This window comes from Apteryx rowi, unplaced genomic scaffold (genome assembly GCF_003343035.1).
Source record: "Apteryx rowi isolate R43461 unplaced genomic scaffold, aptRow1 scaffold_24, whole genome shotgun sequence".
Classification (NCBI taxonomy): domain Eukaryota; kingdom Metazoa; phylum Chordata; class Aves; order Apterygiformes; family Apterygidae; genus Apteryx; species Apteryx rowi.
The window spans coordinates 309,451-325,722 of record NW_020448752.1 but is presented as its reverse complement, the minus strand read 5'-3'; the positions used below and the strand labels follow the sequence as shown (position 1 = coordinate 325,722).

The 16,272-nt window shown below is 50.0% G+C and overlaps 1 protein-coding gene across 1 annotated transcript; it reads left to right on the top strand.

The window, feature by feature from the left end:
* Window positions 1-1,018: 1,018 nt before the first annotated feature.
* LOC112966264 (protein FAM162B-like) lies at window positions 1,019-6,245 on the top strand. Its single transcript, XM_026066208.1, has 4 exons — window positions 1,019-1,272; window positions 2,766-2,871; window positions 4,431-4,539; window positions 5,479-6,245. The coding sequence occupies exons 1-4, from the start codon at window positions 1,110-1,112 to the stop codon at window positions 5,584-5,586; spliced, it is 486 nt and encodes a 161-aa protein (XP_025921993.1). The 5' UTR covers window positions 1,019-1,109; the 3' UTR covers window positions 5,587-6,245.
* The last annotated feature ends 10,027 nt before the right edge of the window (window positions 6,246-16,272 follow it).

The following is a 16,272-nucleotide window of genomic DNA, read 5'->3' as shown; positions in this document are numbered from 1 at the left end:
AAAATAGCATTGTTTCTGGTTTGCTCTCTGGTTAGCACAGCTGACAAGATGGAAAACATCCAGCACGGTTCAGACTTCGTGGAGGCTGAATTCGAAGAGGGCAAATGCTTTGTATGTTCTGCTATGTTTACATGACCGCATCTGCTCGCTGGCAAATACTACATCYGCTGATGTTTTAAAGTGTTTTCCTTAGTTTACCAATTTAAAGCTAATCTGAAATATATTTTAGCTCTTGGAAAGTTTGCTGTCTGAATCTGGGACCGTCATGATCACAGGACAAGCTTCCACTCTGCATTTATCATTGCAAACATCAGCTTTAGTGACCGGGTCCTGGAAAGCAAGCAAACCTGATGATTTTAGCCAAGTACCTGTGGAGGGCGGAGGCTTATGTCGCTAGTCACAAAGCAAATAACTCCAGAGATAAGCACTCGAAGGACTGAGACCTCTGGCTGCGTTGCTCTTGTCTTTGAAAATGCTCTAAGAAAACTGACTTCTGGACCACCTGTTTTGGTGTTCACAACGCCTTTGTTTTTTCACATACAAGATCTTTGTGAAGAAATGAATGAGTAAAGCAATTTTAATTCTAGTTCAGGATTGCTGATTTTTTTTTTTCCCTTTTCCAACCCATGTTTATTCTGAGACAGCAGAAAAGCCTTTCCTCTTCAAAAAAGTCTGTTCAACACGACTGATCTGCAAGATTATTTTTTTAGCTGAGAACAATTAAGAGCTCCAAAAGCTTAACTGGCTGCGATGATTAGCAGTTGCTAAGCCCGTCTTTGGGAAAAAAGGAGCAGCGTCCTATTTTAGCCCTAACATAGGAAAGAGTAAGGAAAAAACTTTAAACGCCTATTTACTAGCCTGTGCGGCTCTTCCGGAGCCTGCGCTGCCTTGCTCAGGGAGGCGAGCGGGGCYGGAGCGGTGTTATCTCTGGCCGCGTAACTCGGAGGGTGTGTCTTTTTGGCAGAACGCTGGCAATAAATTTAGCTAGTCACCCTGACGCAGGCAATGGAGGCGGAAACACGTGATGCTCCCCGCTCGCAGGAAGCGCTGCTCTTCCGTGAGCAACCCCTGGCCGCAGCCTTTGAGGCTGCTGCTGGCCCGTCGGCGCGATGCTGGGGAGGCTCCTGGCTGGCAGCCCTGGGCGGTGGTGGCCGGTGGCTCGGTTGCGTGTCCGGGATCCCCGTGCTGCTCTCCCGTTCCCACGCCCTGGGAGAGGGTTTGGCAATGCGGCAAGGGGCCCACAGGACGCTGCTTCCCGGACGGCAAATCCAGGTGGGTAGCAATGCTTTGGTCACTGCTTTGTTGCAGTGCAGAAGGGGGGTTATCTACAGCGACCTGCGAGGAAGTGACCCTTTTTCCTCTCCGTGGCTGTGCCAGTGCAGTGCTGCGTCCCCTGGGGTTATAAACGCTCCTCAGACAGCAAGTGACTCGAGGGACCAGGCTAGCACGGCTTAAGACTTTGACTTTTACATAGCGTTCCTTCTACAGTGGCTAATGCAAAACGGATGCTTCATGTCAGGAAATCTGCCAAGGACAAAAAATAACATTCCTTTGGGTTTCTGAGGGGGGATGTGAACCACGTGGGGATGCAATGCCCCATCCTTCGTCGGAGATAAGAGGAGGGCTGCGAGCTCGGACAGGGAGCTGGGCTGGCTTGGCCCCGGCAGCCTGCAGGATGGGTTCATCGCTCCTTTGGCGTGAAAGACGGGGTCATGTCCACGCCTGGGCATCCTCCTGCCTGCTTCTCTTTTTAATCCGTGCCACCACAGCTCTGGCTTTGCAGGCTTCTTGCCCAGGGACCACCTGGCGTGTCTGGCGAGCAGGGCAAAGATGCCCTTTCCCAGYGCTCCTGTGGGATCGCTGCAGGCCTCTGGCACAGGGCTTTGCCCTCTGGAGTGAAACCTGCCCTCTTAGGCACCTGTCCTGCCACTTGCTGTGGATGAGATTTAGACTCTTCCTGGTGTTCAAGGCAGCTCTCCTGGTCTCCGAGGCACTCTGTGGCAGCAGCGACAGAAATGGGAGAAGCTGGAGATTAAATATACCTGGTGGTATGGGTGCCAAGGTTTATAACTGGAATCGTTTTTTGAGGTTTTCCTCTCACGCAAGCACCAGCAGTCCAACAACAACCGGGGAGCGTGGGGCAGCGGGAGCTGGAGCCCGGGCACCTTGCTTGCACCCCTTCCCCTGTGCCCTGCGCACCCGTTGGGCATGCTGAAGCTCCTGTCCCRTGTTTGCAAGCACAGGCATCGTCATCTGGGGCCTGGCTTTGCCCTGCCTGGGTGCACAAGTCCCAGCTGCCTTGCAATGCTCTCCCCTTATGGATGCGCAATGCGGAAACCAGGTGTAGCACTGCCGTGGGATTTGGGCTGGCCATTGCTTACTCTATTTTAGCAGTGGTCTCGCTGCTGCCAGCCTGATGCTGGGATTATTTTCATTAAGAGATGCTGGAGTCCCTTTCTCACCGCGCAGCGTGGTGGCATCGCCTTGGCATCAGCTGTATTGCAGCAGCCCTCGCCTCCATTGGCGCTCTTGGGACAGGGAGGCCGGCAAGCAGTTATTAGTGCTGCGGACAGTTTGTTCAACCTAATAGTTGGGCTGTTGAATCCTACTAACATTAAAAAGTGTATCTGGCTCTTAAGGAATAAAATAAAAAAAAAAAAGCAATTCTGAACCTTCAGCCTTTTTGTCSACTTCACTGTAGCTTTTTTTTCATCTTCTCCAATTTAAACTTGGCTCACAGCTTTCTTTCAAAATATCTCTTACAGCTTATCAGCCGTTCAAAAATGACAGAAGGCCTACAAATTTCGATAAAAAGGTGTTGGTATGGGCAGGACGCTTTAAAAGGGAGGAGGAGATTCCCGCCCTGATATCGTAAGTAGACCTGTGCTCTCTGCTGGGAAACCCTTTTTGCCTGGATGACGTTTTCAGATGTGAATGCACAGATTGAAACTCCAGCCTGGGCTGTGGTCAGAAGTGTGCTCATGGGATGAGGAGGACTGTGTGGTGTGGGCATCACACAGGTGGGCTGCTACCGCTACTGGCATCCCAAAATAATCCGAACTTTTGGAAGCATGAAGTTTTGGTCAGCTCCTGTGAAGGAAACCGGATTCAGTTGCTTTAGATATCAGAAATTTCACACTAAGATGAAGTGTCTTTTGTAAAATGAGTGAATTTAGCTCAGAAGTCACTGGGGTAAAATATTCATTTTGGGTTTTGCATGCTTTGCTGGGTTTTAATGATTAGCAATTAATAATGATGCGTGAATTTGAAGACAGCTGGGGCTATCTACAGCATTAGTGGCAGACATCTGCCGGGAGTTCCTTGCACCTAGCCTACGGTTTCATGTCCTTGTTGAGGTATTTTCTTAAAGGATTGCCACTCATTGCCGGAGACCTAATGCTGCCTGACTTGTAACGTCCTGGGGGCTCTTCCAGCTGGTGTTCCCCTTGCAGATGTGATTAAAGTCACAGCTGGATGCCAGTTCATGAGCGACTTAAGTTGTCACACTAAAGGCTTGCGCAAGCACCACCTGTCACAGATGTCAGGAGTCGCTTGCGGGAGGTGGCGGAGATTTCTCAGCGATAGCTGTGGCTGTTCAGTAGCTTGGTGACACATCTCCAGGTGGATCGTGGAGCTGCCGGCCTCCAGGCTCAGCCTCTGCTGGCAGTAACATCCCTGGGCTGCCCGGTCCTGCAGGAGTTGGGTCTTGGGGACACCACGACCYGCTGCAGTCCCCACGTGGCTCCTGTGGCATTCACGTGGGACAACATGACAAATTGGCTGATGGCTGGTGCCTTGGCCAAGCACGTGCACATCTGTTCCTGCGGCTGTGCCGAGCAGGGGGGGCTGCAGCCCTGCATGCAGCCAGGATGGGAATACAGCCCCGGACCGCAGCAACACTCGCTGTGCTGCTATCTGCAAGAAAACTTACTGTTGCTTTTAGCCCAAACGTCATGCAGGTGCTCTTGCTGCAGCGAGGGCGGCATTGCCCAGTGCTGGCTGGCCGCCCACCTGCCGTGGGTGTCTCCCGGTGCAGCCGCCGCRGACATCTCCTGGCGCCGCACAGCGCCCTGGGCGCTGCTGCGTGACACCCAGGGGTGTGCCCCTGCTAATGTCCCTGCTGCAATGAAAGGGTGTTTCTGCCCTTGCGGTTTATCAGCTGTTCACTCTCACACACATTGAATGAAGTCACAAGAGCAGGATGTGTCACTGTTGACAGCAGCAAGACCCCACCTGTGTGGGGTTTGACTAAATCTTGCATATGTTTTTTTTGAATCTTCCTACAAGCACCTGAAGAAAGAGAAAGCAGAAGAGCATTGTATATAAATAGCTAGTTGCTGGAAGGATTTGGGATTCATTACCCAGCTCTCCACTGTCTCTTGCTTTACCCTTGCTGCTGCGGGATGGAAACTCTGCTCTGTTCTCTGCAGGTCCGAGGTCCTCGATGCCGCAAGGAACAGCGTGAGGATAAAAGTTTGTTACATCATGATTGCGCTGACCTTGCTGGGCTGTTTGGCCATGGTAGTCTCGGGCAAAGAAGTGAGTATTTTTTTGGAGTGAGGGGAACTGTCCCACTTCATACAGGCTCTATGTATGTTCTCTTTTTAAATAAACACCCGGGTGAGACAAAGATTTTAAGAAAAAGTCTGCATTAGTAATACTTGCAGGGGAGTTGCCACCACCACGTTCTTTGGGGGACAGATGGGCTTTGGCAAGTGCTGCTGGCTGGTTAACACATTCCTCTTGACCCACTTTGCCATAATCCAATGCACTGCAATGCCCTATATATTGGTATCTTGGGGAAAGTCTGGTCCAAAGGTTACGGAATAACTCGGACAACGTCAGCAGATTTTGGAGCAGGCTGCAAATGCGGCAGTCCTGATGTGCTCCCCTGYTTTGGAGACATCAGCAGTCCCACCTTGCCCAGCTGCTGCAGGAGATGGGGCTCCTCCTGGCCGTCTTGCTGGGGACGTTGCCTTTGTCCATCATGTCTCCCAAAAGCTGTTGTATTTGCTTCTCCCATTCTGCTGGTGGGGAAGGAGGGTCTCTAACTCCTGGCATCGACTATCATGTCCCAGMCACACATGCTGGGCAGCAGGCAGGAGCCCCCAGTTGGAGCAGCTGGGTCCAGTGCAGATGGGAATGGTGACCTGATGCCCTGGCCAAAATCAGCTGAGCAAACAGTGATGATGGAAAGCAAAAAAGCAATTCAAGAGCCTCTCTGAATCTGAGTTTTCATCACTGAAAGCCCTACCATTTTTCCTCATGCATCTCTGTATACAATATGCAGTACGATTTTTTTCTGCTAATTGGAAGCTACAAATGCTGACAATTTGGTAAAGAAAGGAAACACATTAACTTCTTGCATTGCAAAATATTAAAAAGAACAGTGGGGATCAAAGCAAGTGGTGCAAAGGAGGGGAAATTTATTGATGGGAAATGTTTCCGTGCAATGATTTTCACCGTTTATTTTCCAAGGCTGCTAAAAAGGATCACACACTGCTGAGGATGAATATAGAAAAGAAGGCCAAATGGAGGGCCGAAGCAGAGAAAGATCGGGAGGCAGCTGTTGAGACGCCACAATGATCGAGAACAGATTTATTTTAACAGCAGGAGATAAGTGTTTTTGCACACACGGCATATGTACCTGTCTTCATTTAACTCTTTGGATCTTTCTCCCTGCAACTCTCTTGGGGCAAAGATGTCATTGCTTAAAAATTGCTCAATATGAGCTGTGAAAACTCCTATGGAAATTCCAGCAGATGCTTTCTGTGGCCTCTGGTCTTTGCCGCTGGGTTCAGCTGAAATACAAAAATCTCATCTGCTGACTGGAAATTGGGATGGGTGCAGGACCCCCCAGTTCAGGCTCAGCTCTGTGAGGCGCCGCTGACGTTCTGCGTGGCCACCACAGTGTCTTCTCTGCACCAGGAAAGATGTAGCCCGACATCAGGGAGCACCTGAGTCCACAAAATTCCTCTGACAACAGGCTTGGCCAAAATCACGAAGAGGTCAATTACGTCTCTACCTCTGAGCCTGCTGCACCTCTCTGGTTTTGCTTTTTGATCTTCTAGTTCGGGGTGTTGTCATAAAAGTTCCCCAGCACTTTAGTTGTGGTTTTAGTCAGGATGGATTGTTAATACATGGTTTGCTGAAATTGGGTTCTTTTTAATCATCATAGTTCATTAATTCATAATAAAACAGCTGTCCAATTACATCTAAAATAAACGCGTCTCTTCACAGCTTCATTTAAAGTGTCACCAAACTCTCTGGGATGATGTCTAATAGATGGAAAAGATCCTAATGAAATATTAAAATTTAATCACTTTATGGAAATGTAACTTTCAAGACAGGAAAATGTCCCCAGTTCATGCTTGTGGGAAATGATGGGCTGAGCCACCATGCATCGTTCATAGCTCCTCGGGCCTCAAGAGATGACTGTGCCGCACCAGGCACCGAAGAATGTGGAGGGACAAAACCCATCCGTCTTGCCTTGGGCGGTGACTAAGGCTGTAACCACGCTCAGCCCTCGCGTAGGATCCTGAGCAGCACACCAAGGCCTTGCCTCGCTTCTGCTATGTCTGTCACTCCGACTGTTCACATCGCATTTGTGCTCCTGCGACTGTGGCCATTCAGTAGCTTTTTTTGCCCCTCCCTGACCTGAGGATTTTTAGGAGCTGGTGCACTGTTCTCCACATTGTACACTCATTTTGGGGATGAGGAACTCATGTATGGGGGATGTTATACCTGTCACATCTTGGTGCTCGCAGTCCATGTTTCCAGCTCACAGATCCAAGCAGGATGATATGCAAGAGGTGACAGCTGCTCCCTATAGTATTCCTCACAAAATACATCCCAGAAAAGTGAGAATAATGGCCTAGGACAAGAACAGAGCGAACAAGTCCCTGCTGCCAAGGCACTTCTCCCTGTGCTGGTAATATGGGCTCTTTTGTTTTACATGACTTGGTTTTCTTGAGTAGCGCCATCAACCCTCAAGGGGTTCCTCAGTAATTCCTCAAGGTTAATGCCCATTTGGGACTAAACTGAAACATCTCTGGTCATTCCCTTATTTTTTTTTTAATTCCTAAATGGCCATCACGAGCATTTTAACATGGCACGTGTAGCACTTAAAGGAACGCCGTTTTGATGCTAGTGAACAAAATCACATGTCATATTCTGAGCTTCCCTGGCTTAAGCAGAAAAGGAGGTGACCGCAACCACACTTAAAGAACAAGGAAATTAACTGTGACTTGTTCCACTGTCTTTTCTGCATTTTCCTCTGCCTGGGGGGGGAAAAAAATGCTTCAGGTGTGAATTATTGAATAGTCCTATTGAAAAGCCTCCATCTCTGTTGACTAGTGCATAAAGCTGCTGCACTACATATCCTCATTAGGAAAAGGGAAAAATCAATTCCCCCTCTCCAAGCCCATGATGAAGGGCCATTTCTGAGCTACCAGATGATCTAGTTGCTTTTGGGCCCTCACAAAGAGCTATGAATATTATGCAGGGAATAATAATTTACCAGCCCTGGCTGCACAATTGTTCATTTTAATGTCATAATAGTCCCCCAAATCAATCAGCCTAACGACTGGCTTGTGCTCTGTCGGTGGCAGGCTCCGGTGTAGCGAGCCTCCGCCAGAGCCATCTACTGTAGTAATTAGAGATGCCACCAGAGGACATCGCACTGCTGACGCGACTCCAACTCTCTGGGACATGCCACTGCTTGTTAAAACAGGTTTCCATCTTTTGCAAAGTCTTTTGCAAAGTCCTTTGAAATCTCCTCATGAAAAGCCTCTACTTAACACAGCTTCCTGAATGTATAATTGGCCAATCCTCACCACCTTGGGTTTGTTGTTTTTTTTTTCTCCTGTCTACATCACTTAAGTGTCACACCTGATCCCACAGTCATTTACAAAAGGGATGAGAGTTGTTATTAGGTAGGAGCTATTTTTCCCTTTTTAATAACGTGCCCTATGTTTCCATAGCCTGGCCTGGAAGGTAACAGGAGGCTCCTTCCTGGGGCAGAGGGTCGGGCTGGGAGCTGCCCGGTTTGGTGCAGATGTTGGTGAGACCAAGGCAAGTCCTTCAAGCTCTTGTCTTGCTGTTCACCTCTCTATACCAGCAGAAAAGAACATTTCCTCCCTTGCAGGATTTTTGCCATTTTAATGTATTCACATGTGGAAACGGTTAACAAGTTGCTATTGGGAAATCTCGCCTCCTTGCTCATTTTGCCTCTCTTTTGACCTTCTCAGGGGGTTTCTAACAACACCTGGCTTCTTTCCGCCCATTTCCTATCTGCAGCTCCCATCCTGGAAAGCAGCAGGGCCCACGTCGTCTTGCACTTGCAAAGGGTTAGGGCATTTTCCCCAGATGAAATCCCACTTTTCAGAAAGATCTTATTTTAGAGATTTCCTTGCTCTCTCAGTGTTTAATCTCCCACCAGGGTGGGAAACTGCTGCTTATTTTAAGGCTGAATTCACCCAGCTTTAACTTCCAGGTGTTGCATATGGTCTTGTATAAGTAACATAAAACCTCCCACCACCTCAGCTCTTTCCTACGTGTAGCTAGTCACCTCTCAGCTGACCCTCAGACCCTTCTCAGAGCTGGATTCGTGTTATGCTCAAAACACCTGTAGTTTCTAAGAGCTGCTTGGTGGATATCACTAGATTACTGGACAGTGAAATGATTGACACTATAGTGAATTTACAACTGTATTAAGTGATTTACTAGATTAGGATCCTCTTTATAAACAATCCAGACAGATTTTATTAGCATAGAATSAATAATTTAGGACTTTTGTAGAAAGGATGTGGAAGCTAGGAGAAATGCATTTCTCTCCAGATTTTTGCTCGCTACGCTAGGGAATTAAAAAGCACAGTGATGCTTTTTAGAAACCTCTTCTCCTTTGCCTGCGCCTGAGGAACTAACTCCTGTGGGGGCAGCATGGCTGGCAAGCGGCTGGAAATCTGGGGAAATGATTTTGTTTCCTGGGACCTCCAAGAATCAGTTCAAAGGAGTTTCATCTCCGAGCAAGACATGATAAAGGTTTGGCCCTGTAAAGGGATCTGTTCCCTTTGCATGAAGTTTTCCAACCCGGAGCAGCCTCATGCTTCCTCCTCTGCTCYGCATCATTGCAGCAAAGGGGTTGTGGCTGCCATGGATGTCCAGGATCCTCGTGCCCACCACGATTTCACAGTTTAAACACTGCTGTCCTGTTTGGGTCTGGTCCTAAGTCACTCTAGCCTAGCAAGACCAATGTTCAATAATTTGAATTAATTAATGGATCCTTCATTAATGCATTAAGGTAGCATTAAAGCAATTTGTCTTGGTTAAATAGCGTGATGGCCATTAGTACTGTATGATTTATTTCAATACCTCTGTGACTGTCCTATGAGAACATTTCTTTTTCTTTTTTTTTTTGCTCCAAGCAGGACTTGGACCTCAAACCTCAAAGCTACCTTGGTTGAGCTGGCTCCACACCTTGTCTGTGCATGTGTGGGTGGAGAAAGCTTTCCGTGCGGAAATCACGGGGCTGGAGTGTGATGCTTCCTTGGGGGTGTAGCATTTCCCAGGGAAGGGACATGGAGTCTGTTAGTGTGCGGAGGCTTGTCAGAGCGAGGAGGTCGGGCTGCGAACAGGATTTTGCAGGGAATCAGTGGGCTCCCTTATGGCTTGTGTACTCCTTAGCATGAGCACGGTTATCAGAAAGTGCCGGTGAGACTAGACCAGAAAATCAGGGGATTTGCATGCCAATGTGTAATACACCTCTCTCAGATGAGGTATGGGCCTGAGACTTTTTATAAATGAAATGAAAACCCAAAGAGCCTGATGAATTAGTAATATGCTAATTACAATCATTCCTAACGGCTGATGTTTCTGTTTGCAAAATGCGTGAATGCAAACACAACTCACGTGGGGCGCTGTGAATTGCACCGTCATTACACACAACTCTGAGCTCCCCATTAGCTGTTTTATCACTGTCTAAGCTTTGTCCTCCAACAATTTCTTTAACAGCGGGACTATAATCCTTAGGAGGACACCCATTAAGGCTGCAATGATATCACTAAGGCAGTGCTGCTCCAGGGGAAACGGAAGGAGGCTCCAAAATGCAGTTTCAAATTGTGCTGAGGGACTGGAGCAAACCTTTAAAGGTCAGAACTGTCCTGGCATTTCAGTCCTTCCTCCGCTTGTCCAGTCCATATGGGAGTCGGAGCAGCTCCTTGTCCTCTGCACCATGTTGGCTCTGCAGGGAACCTTCAGGTGGGATTCTGGCCTTTTTTTAGGAAGCTTTTCATATCTGATGGCTGTCACAGGGCTGCTCAGCCTTTTCCTTGGGAAGAACTAGGACAGACTGTTCAGCAGAGCAGACTCAGCCACAGTATTTTATTTTGCTTCAGTTAGCCAGAGAACAATAAAAAAAAACATGTCCTGGCAAAAGTGTGCCAACACATAAGCCAGAATCACCTATCTCCAGAGTCGCTTTCCGTGCACAAAACTATGCATCAGTCTGGAAGATGATTTGCAGTATCCCTCAGGTTTTTCTTTTAGACATATATTTACATAAAAGAAAGTAAAATCTCTGCAGCCTACCTTTGTCTCAAAAGCGGGTTTCCCCTGAGACGCAGAGAAATAGCGCTTCTATCTCATCTGAAGGATGAATAACGAGAATTTCACTTTCAGCCCCCTGGAAAGAAGCAGAAGGTTTTACACTGGGAAGAGGCAGCCGAGCCTGTGCTTCCCYGCTGCCTCCGCAAACCGGGGGCCAGCGGCACCGGAGGCGGCACCGTGCACAGGAGCGACCGTGAGGATGGACCCCGGCTTCCCCAGCAGCTCTCCAGGCCCAGCGTGAAGGACGGCAGCACCGTTWCATCCACTTTAGAGGTGCAGGGCTACGGCTCCTGTAAACAGTCATTACTTAAGCAACAAAACGGGCACAGGGGCTACGACATGCAGGCAGCAGAGCTGAGCTAACAGCTCTCTTGGAAATGAACCCTCCGCGTAGGCTGCACCGCTATGATTTCTGACCAGGCAGCTGTTATCCGTCTGGTGCCCAGCTCCTCTTGCTGAAGCACGTGCTGTGTCACCTGCCAGACGTGTGGTTTTTAGCACACGATTAGTTCCCTGCCTGCCCTGGACCCATCCCTGGCAGCTGCATCGCTGGAGCCAGGCAAGCCCAGGCTGCAGCACTCGGCTTACCCAAAGCCCCTACCCGAAACGGCCGGGCTGCAGATGCTGCTGGTCTCACACACACCTGGGGCACTCAGGTGTTGGGGTTTGGCTCTGTGGCACTTTGCTATTTGCTCAGGTTTTGCTGAGCACTAGGTGAGCTGTTTTTGGCGGCTGGGCTTCCTTGGCCAACCCGGCTCCTGCGTGGAAGGGGATAGGATTGCAGGTGAGCACAGGCGAGCTGGAAAGCGCCGTCTGGTGACTCACACCTGATCTGCAAAGTCTTCATGATGCATATCTCAGGTCTTGACTAACARCATGCTTACGTGTTTTACTGACCTACTCATGTTGCAGCTGATAAAGCACATTGCTGAAGGGGAAACCTGTCTGCCTACTCTAAAGTGGCACGTTTAAATCAACTGTGTGCTGTTTATTCGGCTCCACAAAGCAAGGAGCAGCTTTACTGCACGGGTCCTCTAGAAGCAGAGGCCTCGCCGCAGAGAGGTGGAGCAGCAGGTCACAGCTTGTGGCCCGAGAGGAGGGAGCAAGAAACACAAGTTCACTTGCAAATCGTCTTGCTATGAAATGCAAACTTCCGTGGGCTTTGAACCATGAGTTATTTGAGTGTTTAATTTTGGCAATGGAAACCAATTCCCTTAGGAAAAGGAGGATTGTGTGGCGTGTGTCTTGACGTTGTGGGCTCTATCTGTAATGCAGCCTAGGAGCTAAGCTCGGGGGCCACAGGGTTGTCCAGCGGCACCTCCTGCAGCTCTCCTGAGGCTGAGACTGTGGAAGAGCACAGGGAGCCTCCGCACGGAGGCTGAGAGCAGGTTTTGTGGCTGACRGGGTCCTGCTTTCCCTCAGCTACCAGCTGCACTTGGATTCCTGGTTTTGGGCACTGCCCAGACCTGGTGGCCAAGTCACATCCATGTGGAGGGTCTTCGATGTGGGTGGCTTTCCCTGGGCCCAGGGAAATGCACTTTTAGTGATTTTTTGTTTTGTTTTGCTCTGTTTTGTTTTTCTGTCTCCTATGAGAGAGGAACGAGGGACTTTATCTGCATCTTAAAATGCAAAACCACAGCCTGACATCTATAGAAAGTTAACCTTGGTGCAAGCACCACTTYAGTGACTCGGATTTTAATTGACGGGAGAGCAGCTTTTAACCCAGGTGGAAACGGGAGGCGGATTTGCATAACAATCGATCTAAAAGCCCCGATACCTCCCACAGCCAGAACAAGGACACGTGCTTCTGCTCCGTTTCATGTTTAAGTGCTTCCAACAATGGAGCAATTTAGTGTTTAAGTACAATTTGCAGGTTCTGCAACAATAGCCTGCTGCAGAGAAAACTCCCTTCTGACATTTCGTCGTTACTAAAACGTCTCTTTCTAAAGTTCTGCTCTGAGACCTGGGCATATGTTAGCTCCAAATTTCCCCCTTCCTTGGGCTTACCACGATGTTACTTGTTTAAGATTTAAGCAGTTCCAGAACACTGTTTTAATTTTTTCTTTCTTTCTTGTGACAGAAAAAGCCATTAAGCCCAGATTCCACTTCGTGAACACGAGCAAAATAGCTTTTATTAATGCCTTAGTGGCGATGAGTGAAAACTCTAACCTGTCAGCTCGTAACTACAGGAAGACTCCTGGCGCTGCGCTCAGGTTGCATAATAAAAAGGATGGGAAATTGCACGTCAACATGTCAGCGAAAAGCCCGTGAAAGTGAGAACACACAATACATTGTTTATTAATGTACGGTTCAGTCAAAGTGTGAAAGCTGTCAAGGGGGGAGACAAAAGCGGGACCTGAGTTACTACCCAGCACGGCTTTCCAGTCGCTGTTAGATTTTCTTTTTTCCCTTTTTCCCCTCTCCTAGAGGGTCAAGGCAAATGCCTGTTTATCTACCTCCTTTTATYGGCAAATAACAGCCCCCTGCTTGCTTAGACTACTTCCACCCGGAGCAAATCTCTCGTGGCTTTTCTGTGATTTGCCGGCACCGTCTTCCACTGCGCCACAAACTCTGGTTGTGGAAAGGGGCTTCAAATGGGTTCCTGGACCCTTCGGCAGAGCAAAGCTGGACGGGGCTGCACGTCTGCAGAAACGCAGGTCTCCTTTTTCTACCCAGCAGCTTCATCTCGGCAGCAGGAGCCGGAGGGCTGCTCGTGCCGGGTTTCGGGGTGCCGGGCAGGAGCGCCGGCCGAGGCGCYGGAGCCCTGGGGAACGTCACGAATGGGCCGTGCCTGTCCCCTTCGCTGGTGCCGGGGTGCCGGGCTCCCGTCACGGTGCTCGGCTGCCGCCGGGGCGGCCGGCACGCGACCCGTCCCCAACGCGGGGCTGAGAGACGGAAACTGCCGGGAGCGGGGTCTGCTCGGCGCAGACGTGCGCAGACGTTTCCTCTCCCACTTAACCTGGCGGCGTTGTTAATAATAAAACTGCCATTACAGAATCAGGCAGCGACCGAATCTGGCACCGATTTGATCAGGGATACAGGCAGACAGCGCGCCGACACCTCGCAGGAGCTGCTATCTCCTTCGCCAGAAACAGGGTTTTATTATTATTATTATTATTATTATTATTATTATTATTATTATTTTTAAGTAAATCTCTGGTTGCCATGGTTTCAGCGAAGCACGGGGCGCTATCGAGGCTGACGGCTGCTGAGAGCCCCCAGCGACCGTGCGCGAGGTGTGAAACTCCGCGGCCCTGGCGAGGGGCCGCTTCGTGGGCTGCTTCCCACGCCCCCGTCGCTGCCATCCCGCCGCGGGAGYGGCGTCGCCCGGCCCCGACCTCCAAGCGCTTCCTCGGCTGTAGGTGTCTTGCAGAATCCGCATCCGCCCCGTACAGTCGCAATGCCCTGGTTAAAAGCCCGATAGCTTACGCTTCAGGAAAAATACGGCAATYTGGTTTGCAGCAGCACTCCGAGGCCCACGGGTTTCAGCAGCGAGCGTGAAATCCGTCCTCGGAGCCTGCAGGTTTTCTCGCTGCTGAGTGTTTAACATTTTAATCTTTTTTTTCCAGCTTGTTTAGCATCTGCTCTGCCAATCAACATGATACATCTTGTCTCAAATAAAGGATTTTGACCTTCGTTTATTTTACACCTGTGGGTGAAATCTTGTAGCCTTTAGAGGTAGTTAGTCTGTTCCACACCTAGSGAACAGGCCGATATTATTAAAAATGCTAATTATCACCTTGGAGCATCCATGACAAATGCAAGTAAGAATACGGCATCCAGATAGATTTCAGAGGGAGTTTAACGGCCTCAAAAACGCCCTTGGAAGAGCTTTTCTCTTTGGTGCCAGCCAGCATTGTGCTGATTAAACATTCTTAAAGTTCAGGGAAACCATAATCTTTTGGGGAAACGATGAGAAAGCAGAATTTGCTCAGCGAAAGACGGAGCAGAAGGCAGCGAGTGGGCTCTGAGAGTGGGACTTGCTCCCGATTTAAATGGGTCTTTGTCAGTGCARCGCTAAGTTCTTGTAGGAACCATATGTGTTTCTATTTTAACTTTTCTTTGACTTTTTTTTCCTTTGGTTGGAGAAGATTTGTTTGGTTTTTTGCTGCTCCTATCTTTCAGTGAGGGTTGTAGAAGCCAGCGATGGCTTCTTCCCTGTCTTGTTTGGGTAGGGACATGCCGGGGGTGAAGGTAGGAGAAAGTCCACGAAGGGTGGGATGCTGGACTGGGAGCTTGGCTAGCGAAGCTTGATGTGCGCTGAGCCGGGCGGCGCTGAGCCAGGCTGAGCCCCTCTTCGTGTGCCCGGTCCACCTGGTCCATCCTGGCCACCTGCACCACCTTCGCAGGGGAACATCCAGCCCTCGGCCCGCACRGTTTCTTGAATGACCTAAAGCAAAGCTGTAGCTGTGATGAACAACAGAAGTAAACCAGCAGGATTTGCGCCTCTGCGCTTTCCTCTATGAGTAAATGGCAACCCTTCAAACCCAGCAGCGTCAAACCATTCGGGAAAAATGGAAGCTTGTAGAAACAGAGGCCGATTCCCACTTCCGAGGGACCAGAGCCACCAAAACGACCCTTCTTACAGCACTAGCTCCTCCATCACCACCAGGGTGAACTCCGAGAAGACAAAACAGTCAGAGAGGCAGGGAAAAAAGTTCACCTTCATTTTTTTCTTTACCAAATTAAATGACCTACACAGGGGAGTTTCTAGCACTTGTAAATGGTTGGCTGAAGGTCCAATTTATGGCCTGCCAGAGCCTCACTTGCTGCAAAGCGATGAGACCTGCCTGGCGGTCACCGAGCAGTCTCTCCTCGCTCAGAGCCGGTGCTCCTTGCGCCCTGCTCCCGGCTTTCGGTCAGGCAGTGGGTGCAGCCTTTTGCAGGAGGGATAACTGCTGTGTCTGCAGCTGGCTTGAGGCTCGCCACGGCTTCCAGCGAAGGAAACGCGGCATGAGCCGCCAGCGTGGGTAATTTCTATCAAACTTGAAGTGTTGTAAGGAGAAAGGCTGTGAGAGCCCAGGGTTTGCAAGAGGCGGATGCTGCCCTGTCGCTGCGTGCGGGCGCACCGGGCTCGGAGGACAGCGATGGAAGGGATGGGGCTTTTGGGATGCTCCTTGCAGCCGGCAGCATAGCTCAGGCCAGAGCAAAGGCAGCCCGCGGGCAGCTGCTTTGCTGCTAAAAGCCATTTCTAAAGCACTTGATGACTGTCATTGCTTTCAGTTAACGCGAGCAGACGCTCAGCCAGGAACGGCAGCCGGAGACGTGAGGCTTGCTGCATCCCGGGGGAAAGCAACCTGGGGTGCCGTGCTCCAGCGAGCGCCCGGGCAGGGACCGCGCGCTGCAGGACTGGCCCGACCTCCGGCTCTGCCGACCGCTGGTGCGGTGGGGCTGTGCTGGTGCTGGATGCGTGCTGGGGGTCGTGGCAGCTTATCCGAGTGAGGAGATACCTGGTTTGCACTGTGTCCCACTGCTGCCCCTCGGCTGGCTCCGGTGGCCAGGGAGTGCCCGTCCTAGTAGCCCAGCTAACCAGCTGGGGTGGTGCTAGGCTATTACGAACCCGCTCTCCCATGCCCTGCGGATGTTTGTGCGTGTTTAAAATGCTCAGACCTTGGTGTGAGTGAACAACCCCAGTGGGAAATAAATAAAATCCAGTAACTCTCTGCA